Source organism: Lates calcarifer, linkage group LG20 (genome assembly GCF_001640805.2).
Source record: "Lates calcarifer isolate ASB-BC8 linkage group LG20, TLL_Latcal_v3, whole genome shotgun sequence".
Classification (NCBI taxonomy): domain Eukaryota; kingdom Metazoa; phylum Chordata; class Actinopteri; family Centropomidae; genus Lates; species Lates calcarifer.
The window spans coordinates 12151811-12162545 of record NC_066852.1 but is presented as its reverse complement, the minus strand read 5'-3'; the positions used below and the strand labels follow the sequence as shown (position 1 = coordinate 12162545).

Here is a 10735-nt window from a genome sequence, read left to right as displayed (position 1 = left end):
ATTCTTGAGTTTTAACTAAGGTGAAATAAACAGTGATAAGATGAATATTGATAAATACTCAGGAGATATAAGCAAAAGCTAAACAATGTGATGACAGTTTAAGACAATTTAGACAATTTACGAAGTATGAATGATCAACTGAAATTCAGTGTGAATCTGAGAACGTAGGCCTGGCGGTGGCACTGTTAGAAGGAAATACAACCTGTCTGCTGTGGTGTAGTACAGTTTCACACCACATGGTGGAGTTCAACCACACTTAAAGAAAAAGCCTAATGGGGATTTGAAAATACTTCACAGTACTACATCACTACGACCAATCATGCTGATTTTAAGAATAAAGCAAGATTCTAAATGACTTAACAAAATTAACCATATTATTACATGGAGAATGAAATACTTTACTCAGCCTGTTTATTTATTAATCTATTTTACACATACATAATAAAAACAATTTAACCTCATTAAAATCAAAATGGTTTTTTACATGAACATACTGTACATAGCACATATCAGAATATCTCTCTCAAAAACCCACTTATGTAGCGATATAATAATTGGACAGAAAAAGAAACATGATTTTGGATAGGGTATGCACATTTTATCATGACTTTGCAAATCAGCCTTTCTGTCACTTGTTGTTTCTGTGAGGTTTCTGTTGCTCTGTCTGATATTTTGAGGAGGTTTTGCATCGTATTCACGCTCCTAATTGGGCATATGTAAGTGTCTTAGTGGATGGAAAAACATCACATATACTGCCCCATCTGACACCATAACACTCTATGTAATAATAGCCATAGGGAATTAGACACTGATCTTACTGACCTTATGCAGGTAGGAGGTAAGCCAATTAGATGGATGAGGGAGCAGGGCAGGATGGTGATGATGATGCAGAACAGAGGTTTCTTTAGATGATCAGATTGAGTGTGATCTCTTGATACTCCAGCTCATCTGCAGAATACACTACATTGATCAAATTCCTGGCTGGACAACAGATGATGGCCCATTTGACATTCTCTAAGAGATGAAAACATTATAAGCTGGGGAGGAATCGTGTGTTTTGAATATTGGAGTACTGAATGTGGATGTCGTGTACCTGAATGTAAGTTTGTCAGTATTCTCAGTAAGTATTCTTTTGGAACATTACTAAGATGTACAGTATATAATCCGCTCTGATATGTTGGCATTCAATTCAAGATTAAAATGGCTTTTCCTAATTTGTGTGTCATGGGGGTTTTCACACAACACACATTTTGTAATAAATTGATTAAATTAGTCATGATGCACAAAATAAAATATTTATTTACAAAAGATGGCACAATGATATTGAGACAATATCCCTCCAAGCCATTTACCTCTAACAAGACTTTCTAATAAATAAGTCATAGTAAGAAGAATAAGGCTTTGATTCAGCTGACTGGCTCAAGTTACATGCACAGGTTCATATAAGACATAGTACATGCAGGGAAACTTATCCAGACTTTAGTAGATACTGTATGTTTTGCAGAGTGGTACACAGATTCTTATACGCCCATGAAAGATGGGCAATGAATCTTCTTTATTGTAATTTATGAATACAGTTTTGCACAGTGCCTGTGGCTCCATTTCATACATAACAATGCTGTAGTAGTTCTGATGTGAAAACTTCTTTGCTGCAACAGAAATGACTTACCCAGCATGGTGGTGAGTTGGTTTCAGCATTTTCCTTGAATTACACCTATGTAAGTCTGAACTTGCTTAACCTCACACTGTTGAGTCTTTTGTAGAACAAAAGAGACATGATGATGATGATGATGATGATGATGGTAGTGGTGATGGTGGTGGTGGTGATGAAAACATCCCTTTTTAACTAGACCTGATCCAACCTTTTAGTGTATGCTGTACAGCCAAAGAACTTACACTAAGATGAAGAACTAAGTTGTGTATTTGAATGAAAACCCTCAGCTGCACAAGTGTTGACAAATATAAGTCTGAGCTGTGAACACAGACAGATTTGGTTTTAAATATCTGTTATTAAAGCCCTGCTGCACACACTTAACTCAACCTTGAATCTGAGCCTAGGACCCAGTGAGCAAGACAGCCCAGCCTTATAGACAGCATGAGGCACAGCGACCCTTGGAAAAGTTTCAACAAAGCAAGAGGATTTTAACTTGGTGCATATTTTTTGCTCTGGCCAGGAAATGGAAATTCTGGTGCCTGGTTGAAGTGTCCTGTTAGGAAGATCCCCACTGTGCCGATGATGAAAAGAAGAATGGCAGCCCAGAAACACACCTTGTCAATCATCTTCCCAATCAGTACCCAGCTTTCAATTTCCTTTATTTGGACAGAAAGTGAATAGAGATTAAAGACTGAAGATAACTGAAATAACGAGACAGAAAATATGTCACAAATACACTGATTCACAGTGTAATTTAAATTTCTCATAATCTGTTGGCTAGGCAGATAAACTTTAAAGTAACACTCACAGATCCAATGTTATTTTGTTGTCTTGTGCTCTCAGCAATGAAATTGCAGGCATCCACACACTGTTTGATCTCAGGTGCAGCTTGGGCCAAACTCTTATACAGGTTGGCTGTGCTGCTGACATCTATGTTATCCACTGGGGGGAAGAAGACACAGACAGTTAGTCAACACATCACATCACAGCATTTCCTGAGGCAGACACTGGTATCTCTGATAGTGACAAGGCAAAAAAAAAAAAAGGTGCTTAAACCATGCACATGAGCCCATAGTGCACAAATAAGTAAGGGATGCACTCATGTAACAACATCTGTATCATGATAATGTAAAAATGAATGCGGCTCTAATAAATCATCCATATTTAGTACAAAGTAAGTATCTGAGGTGGAATGTGTGATGAATATTAATATGCTAGCTCATAGTTTTAGAAATAGGCATCATACCAATCGACCGTGTGAGACCGTGCCTCTCTCTTTGTTTGTCAAACATCATTTCACTGCGAGGCTGTTTCAGGACATATTCCTCTGCTCTCTGCATGAGGCCGAAGGAGCTGCGCCGCCGCTCCCTCACTCCGTTTACCTCTGTTGTCTCCTCGCTGTCATCCACCAGTGGGGACATGCCCAGGAAGCGAGGCACCATCTCCAGGAAAATCTGCGAGAAGACAGAAACGATAACAGTTAGTTGTAGGTCATATAAAATAACTCTTGAACAGTCAAGTTTGACTCAGCTGCACGGGATGTACTTACATGTTTGATGGTATGGGACATGGTATGAGTGCTGGGGCTGCGCAGGGAGAAGTTCAGCACCACAATTTGATTAGTGGCAATGAGAGTAGTGACACACATGACAAAGATCAGGTACCTGAGGAGGAAATTAGACAATATCTGCATTGGGGAGGAGACTCACACTGTATGGATTGAAAAAAATAAAACCAAGAGTGATCTGCAGAGGTCAGTGAAGAACACACACTGACTCACTTGCCAATGAGAGGGACAGAGAGAGATGTCTCAGGGACCTTCTGAGCAATAAGAAAGAGGAAGACAGTCTGAGCCAGCAAGACAGAGATGGCAACAGTCAGCTTCTGCCCTCCAGCTGTGAAAGGGACAACAGAGACTTAGGAGACAGTGGACCACACAAAAAAGTCATACTTTCAGTACATACTCTGTGCTCAGGCACTATACTATTAGGCAGAAAATAATATTACTTTACATATTTAAAAAGGCTTTTTATATACACTCTTAAGATTTTATTATAGACAGTAAGATATTATTTTGTTTCATGTTCAGGTGCAAAACATTCTGAGACTTTGATGAGATTTTGCCCCATAACAATCTATGTAATAACAGCCTTAGGGAAAGTCAGTGGCCTTACTGACCTTGTGCAGGTAAGAAGTAGGCCAATACGACCAGTGAGGAGATGAGGGAGCATGGCAGGATGATATTAATGATGTAGAACAGGGGCTTCCGTTGGATGATCAGATTGAATGTGATCTCCTGATACTCCAGGTCATCTGGGGTATACCGCTTGTTGATCATCTTACGGGCCGGACGATGGACGATGGCCCACTCACCATTCTCTGAACAGTGAAAACGTAATAAGCTGGAGAGGAACTGTGTGTTTTGAAAATTTTGGGGTGTTGAATGTGGATGTTGTGTACCTGTGAAAGCCTCGGGGTCGATGTCCACCCACTCAATAGTCTCGCCTGTTTCTCCAACAGCCAAGATGAGGACCACTTCATTGGCACTGTACGTCTGGGACCTAGGGTTGTGGCAGTGAAGGTAAAACAGAATAGAAACAAACTGATAAATCATCATGCACATAGCATATGTATGTAATGATATATAACTATACCACACCTGAATGCTAACGTGCAGTTTTGATAATCAAATGGGAAGTAGGTGATCTCAATGGCACAAGTGCTACGATAGATAGCAGGAGGTAGCCAGTACATCCAACCAGTGTTGCTGATCAATACATTGGCATAGTAGGCCACATCAAATTTGCCATCAATGCTGCAGAGAAACAACAAACAAACAAACAAACAGTATAATGACTCTGTAGGCAGGGAAAAAAATATGATTTCATTAACCCCTAACCCTCATGTTACTGCCTTACTTGTTCTCAAGGACAATGTCAGGAAGCCAAACAGTGTTGCATGGGACACGAATAACATCTAGGCCATGATAGTCAGATGTGTTCCAAGTAAAGCGATGATCAGTCCATTGCTGTAGATGGCATTTGAGAGAAAGGTTGCCAGCAGCATTAAAAACCAGACACCACAGAGGGCTGGATAGGTGAGAAGTAACGTAGGGCAAAATGAACCTAATGCCTTTTCATGATTTCTGCAAACAAAACAAAATCCCAAGTATGAAGAGAGAGAAAACTCACAATCTCAATCCACACGTTGGTTGTCAGAGTCTCTTCCTTTTCATTCTGTGGTATAAGTGAAGAACTACTGTGAGTATTTGAGCTGTGGGTGTTAATCATGCACTGCCAAGTTACATTAGTGACCTAACAGCCATGAGCCACATGCTCATGTCTGAAACCCTAGGCCAGAACTTGGTTGTGTTCCTTTGTGAGAATCATATATTTTCTGTGCAGAGCTGTTATACTCACTTACACCCTCTGTAATAACAGCCAATGTTTTTTAATGTGCTTTGTTACAACAAATAGGAAGAGCAAGCTCTCACCAGAGAGATAAGGTTAGTGAGGGTCAGTTTTATCTGAACCTCCACCTTGTCTTCAGGATGAAACACCGGGCGAATATTCTTGTTGTAGTCTTTGAACAGATCGCTGATCAGCCGTAACTCCTCATTACACTGCACTGCAAGAAGAAGAAGATGAGAAATGGTGTGAGGTTTCTGCATATGTTTGGAGTTATGCTTAATTAATATTTCATGAAGAGAGAGCGGAGAAACATCTAAGACAGTCTATAAAAATGATGTGAAAATGTGGTAAATATAATGTTAAATAAACATAAATATGATTTCCAGAAGGGGATCGTTAAGGCCAAGAACAAGGGTTTGCTACTTTAGCCTTGCTGCTTGGTCTGGTATAATCACTACCGTATAGTGGCTGTTGTTGGCTGATATCAACAAGGACGCTATTCAGCCACTTTGGTGCATTTTAAAGCATTTCCCATTATCTTATAACTGTCACCTGCTGCTACTGTATTCAGAAAAAATGTCACTCAAAATAGCTGTTTTCACATATTCAAACACACCATGTTCATTATTTTTGAAACAACCAAGCAGAGTTACAGTTTTGGTTAAGAATTTAGAATAGAATAGAAAGATTTTAATCAGTCTGAAAGACTAAGTTTGGGTTGGATCATTTGTATGTACACATATCAGTACTCCTGAATATTATTAATACTACACACTTATATATTAATATCATAAATTAGCCAATTAAAACATTAGCCAATTTAACAGCTTCTGATATGATAACAGAAAAAAATGCTTTTAACAATGAGTAGAAAAGTGTAATGCAAAGCTCTATTTGTGTATAGAAGCACAAATACTGTAAGTTCAAACATACAGAACACCATGTGTCTCTCCTCAGGTGAAACTCATACTAGACATAAGCAGAGTTTTAAGATGACTTGAAACCATGTGACATTAAAAGAAACCTACTAAACAATTTTTAGAATTTTAGACACTTCTCTGGTAAATATCCAATATGGGAAACCATAACCAACTGCATGACTTCAACCTTAACACATTTTAACATTTAACACATTTCATTTTTAAGTTTTACCTTAGGTTATTCCTTCTGACGACACTGTTGTGTTTTCAGTCTTCAAATTTATTTTGTGTCAGTGTCATCTCTATGCACACATATTATTGATTATGTTCTGGAGTTTCAAATGCATTTCATGTAAATATGCTTTGCAGTGTTGGCACACAAGATTTCCCAGGAGCCCAGAGACTAGTAACCATGCTCAAAACTGCATGTGGTGCAATGGTAGCATTATTCTGCTCTCCTCAGCTATAATATATTTCAGAATAAACTTCATGAGAGACTGAAAGGAAGAAAGGCAGAGGTTATTTCCGACCCCTTGCCTCTTCCCTCCCAGCTGTCACTATCCATAGCTCAGATTACACAGCAGCTGGGAAACTCTAAACTAGGACTATAAGTCATGCTCAGGTCATCTACAATAATCATCAATATCATCATTAGGCAAACATTTTGACAGTGTATACCACAAAGCGATACATACTCCATCCACTATTACTGATTCATTCCCTGCTCTGCCTGGTCCAATCAGACACAAATATTTCACATAGTTCTGAGCTGTAATCATAATTCTCCCATGAGACAATGTGTGTAGTGGGCAGTGTAATGACAGTGGTCAGATGTTTCTCTTCCCAAGGCTTTGTCGATGGTTAATTATTAAATATTGTTAAATATTGCACTTGACACAGGGATGAGTGAACAGCAATCAGTGAAACTGAAAATGTGAGAATCCAAGGTAAGGTGTAGTGTTTAATCAACCTCCAGCAACACTGTAACATCCCTTTAGGCCAATGGCCCTTTGAGTTTGTAAACAGATCCATACTTCTTCCTCCAATTTCATCGTATAGGAAAACAAATGACAACCATTCTCCCTAATGGGAAGAAAGCAGGAGTTTGTTTAGAAAGTCTAAATAGATTTTAGTGCAGTATATAGGTCTTTTTAAATAGAGATAGCAGGTTGACAGCATGGTAGATTACAACAAACAATGAAAAATCACTGTAAGGCTCTAATATTCCTGTTTGTCTGTGATAAGCAATGATATGTATGTACTAACATTATGATAGCCTACTTTCACAGATTTTTGTATCCATCTACAAAAAGTACATTACTTGATATAACAGGCACATTTCCAAAGCAATGCATATATACAAACAAATTAAATACTTTAAGTATGGTAAACAGTAAGTAGTGTCACCCTACAGTGACAGAGAGAGAAGCAGACTGACTTTTTAAATGTGTCATGTGAGTTGCACGTATCTGATGTGCCTCTAAATGCAGTCGAGTCAGTCAACTCACAGTTATACTCACAGTGGATCAGTTATATTAATATGTGGATACAAAGTACAGTTAATGTTTGCCATCTCTGCTTTGACCTGGTCACTTCCTGCAGCTGACACTGAAGCCTGCTCAGAGGGAGAGGGAGACAGGAGAGTGATGATGGGAGACTAGAGGCAGAGCCTGCAGGTGGCCACTGAAGGGTTCAAAATGGTCAAATGGGGTTATTATCTTAAAAGTTTGGCAAGAGAAAACTCTGTCACCAGATATCACTAACTATAAGTGAGGAAGTATTTTTTTTTTTTGAGACTGGACTAACCTGACCCTGTATATGTAAGAACAACATGGCCACTGAGGTAAACATTACAACATCGTTGTTTGACTGGGGTAAAAGTAAGCTAAGCTCACCCCAGATGACTGTGACCCACTATCCAGTGCAAACTCCTATTCATGGGGCCATTTTAAACATGAAAAGCAAAAAGGGATTTTAATGTGATCTATCAAGATGAAGAAAGTGTCTGGTCCATTTCCCACGAAGTTGGAGTTCAGCCCAGCATCTCAACCCATTCATCAGTCAGCTTCATTTCAGTACATTGTGTTCTGATCATCAGACCTTGATGAAAACTGAAGCAGGAGTAGATATTCTCAGGGTGAGTAGGGTTTAAAAAAGGACACCAATCTAACAGCACTGTTCCCAAACTCAGAATGATATTTGAGAGACATGGCATTTTAAGCATGTCAGGCCAATAACATGAAGCATCTACATTTCAGATGAATCTTATCCATGCCCGTGCCCTGTCACTGAGAAATTTCCCAACTACTACAGTGACCTCTGCCAAGGGGATAGACTCAAGAAGCACTTGCTGACCTAAGCTCCCCAAAATCTTTTTTTTTAAATCTTCCATGATATCCAGAGTTTCACTTTTGCTTCCAGTGCAGCTGTAGCCTTTCTGGCCTGTTGGTCCTGTTTCAAAATGGCACCTGTACCAACCCTGTTCACAAAAAGCAACTCTTCTAGCATATCTTTGCACTAGACTATGCACTTTATATATAGACTTTTATTACTTCTTTTTTTTTAATGGGAGTGCACACATTAGCATTACTGGGCTACACATACTGCTAGCATGTCAAAGCAAAGATGACCTTTTGAATTTCTTGATGTTGACTGACTTTTTTGTGCCAATCTGATAAACTGCATCAACTGTACTCATAGTACAACATAGTCATGCAGCAGGTTATGGAACCCCAGACCCCTGTCAACATCAGTATAAATAATTATGCACCTAAGTGCATATATGTATATGAGCAAAGAAAAAAAAATCCATGAGTGCATTGTGTATCGTTTGCCAGTTTTCAAACAGTAATGTAAATGAAGTGCATGGTCCAGTAAACAGATGTACACAAAGAGCCAACTCAGGCTTTAATTATATTTATATAGACTTTACAGCTGCATGTACATTTTTCCTGCCTTCAAAACTGATTACAATCACTATTAGTGAGACAAATTACAAATTGCTAATTTACAACAGCACGTGTATACAAGTTCTAACACATTTTCAGGAGGTCTAGAGTTTGGAAAGTTCTCTCCAGCATGTCAGTTAATGTAGTGAGAGTTTTACAGCTGGTTGTCTCTCTGGACACTGATCTTCAGCCTGCCCATGACAGGCAGAAGATTATTTTGACAGATAAGAAGGCAGCCAGCCAGTCAGTGAGGATGAGCCAAAAGTTTGCAACTGCGCCACTTACCCTGAACCATCAAACCCCCGAGAATAGTCACAACTCCAGAAAATATCCAAAAACTGCGTGCTGCCATCATGTTCCAAGACCCCTCCGCTGCCCGACTCTGCACTATTTTTAAATATAAAGTTGGAGGGAGAGAGAGAGAAGCAAGAGCAAAGACAGACAGGAAGAGCCTTAAATCCCCACCACCACCAAACCCCCCGACTGTCGCCCACCCCGGCTGTCGCTGTCCATGGCTCAGATTACACAGCAGCTGGGAAGCACTAAACCAGGACTTTAAGTCACACTCCGGTCACTGACAATAATCATCATCGTGGTCATTAGACAACAGCTATCTGTGGTGATGCCAGTTATATTATTCCATTAAGATATTTCTGTGATAAAAATCTAGACAAGAGCAAAGCCTTATCTTCCACATGGAATATCTCCAATTTCCTTGTAATATTCTTGTTGTTATAAATAGCAATAGTTTTAGTTTAACATTTGTGTAAGATTTGTGTGTGTGTGTGTGTATCAAGCAGATACACCCATGCATACAGCAAGGTGAACAGGTGATGGGTTGTGCAGATCTGCTCTCCTGCTGCTATGTGTCCAGGGTATTAATACGTACTGCAGAGCCTTACCACTTCACCAGCAGGACTCCAGTAGTGAGACAGAGTCTGCAGACAACAGTGTGGTGGGGTTAGAGGGCTGGAGGCAGACAATGCTCATAAAACCTATAAAACCATGGAGGCAGACACCCAGATCTGCATCACAATAAATCAGCAAACCTTTTTTTTTTTTTTTTCCAACCGACCGATCCGCTGCAAAGGCAACTCTACAAAGTCCAGACCAGTATGTTTCAAATCCAGAGTCTAAATTTGCTATTATAAGTAGTACTGTGAGTAATATAAGTAGTGTCACTTCACAGTGACAAGGGCAACAGACTGATTTTTGGAATGTGCCATTTGAGTTGCACAGTATGGGACGTACGTCTAAATATACAGTTAGGGAAACAGAGATGAGCTTCTTTAAGGTAACTAGAGCCTCCAGAAGGCAGATTGTGTGTCTCACACTCAGTTAGAGCTCAGAGACAGAGGAAGGGATGGATCTGTCCAGCTTCTAATCCAAATTCACCGAGCAGAGCTGCAGTACACTGCAGTAGCAAAACAATATGCTTTTTTTTTTCAATTTAGTTTAATAGTGTGGGCAAATTAAGAGATCAGAGAGGGTGAAGTGTTTTTGGACATTTTAAGGTGAAGGAACCTTCCAGCAACGCCACACCAGTCTGAGTGAAATCCAGTGTTTGCTTCCAGTGTATGCTTTTCTAGCATCTTCAGTACAACTGAAACCAAGAACTTTTTTCTCAAATTCACCTTATTACACTCAGCAATTCGTTATTAGAATAACAGACATGGAGGCCAGTTAATGCAAAATGTCAGACAGGCACGTGTAAGAGTTTTTTTTTTTTTTTTTTTTTTTTTTTTTTTTTTTTTTTTACAACTAATGTTATAAATATAGCCACATCCAGTGAAACAGGGGGGT

General features: G+C 39.4%; 1 protein-coding gene across 1 annotated transcript; it reads right to left on the bottom strand.

Moving 5' to 3' along the window:
• Positions 1-1273: 1273 nt before the first annotated feature.
• On the bottom strand, positions 1274-9411 carry chrne (cholinergic receptor, nicotinic, epsilon). Its single transcript, XM_018690983.2, has 12 exons — positions 9218-9411; positions 5148-5281; positions 4846-4890; positions 4573-4682; positions 4314-4469; positions 4115-4215; positions 3833-4033; positions 3435-3549; positions 3204-3318; positions 2901-3108; positions 2463-2596; positions 1274-2310 (listed from the first exon to the last, which is right to left on the bottom strand). The coding sequence occupies exons 1-12, from the start codon at positions 9285-9287 to the stop codon at positions 2143-2145; spliced, it is 1557 nt and encodes a 518-aa protein (XP_018546499.1). The 5' UTR covers positions 9288-9411; the 3' UTR covers positions 1274-2142.
• Positions 9412-10735: the final 1324 nt, after the last annotated feature.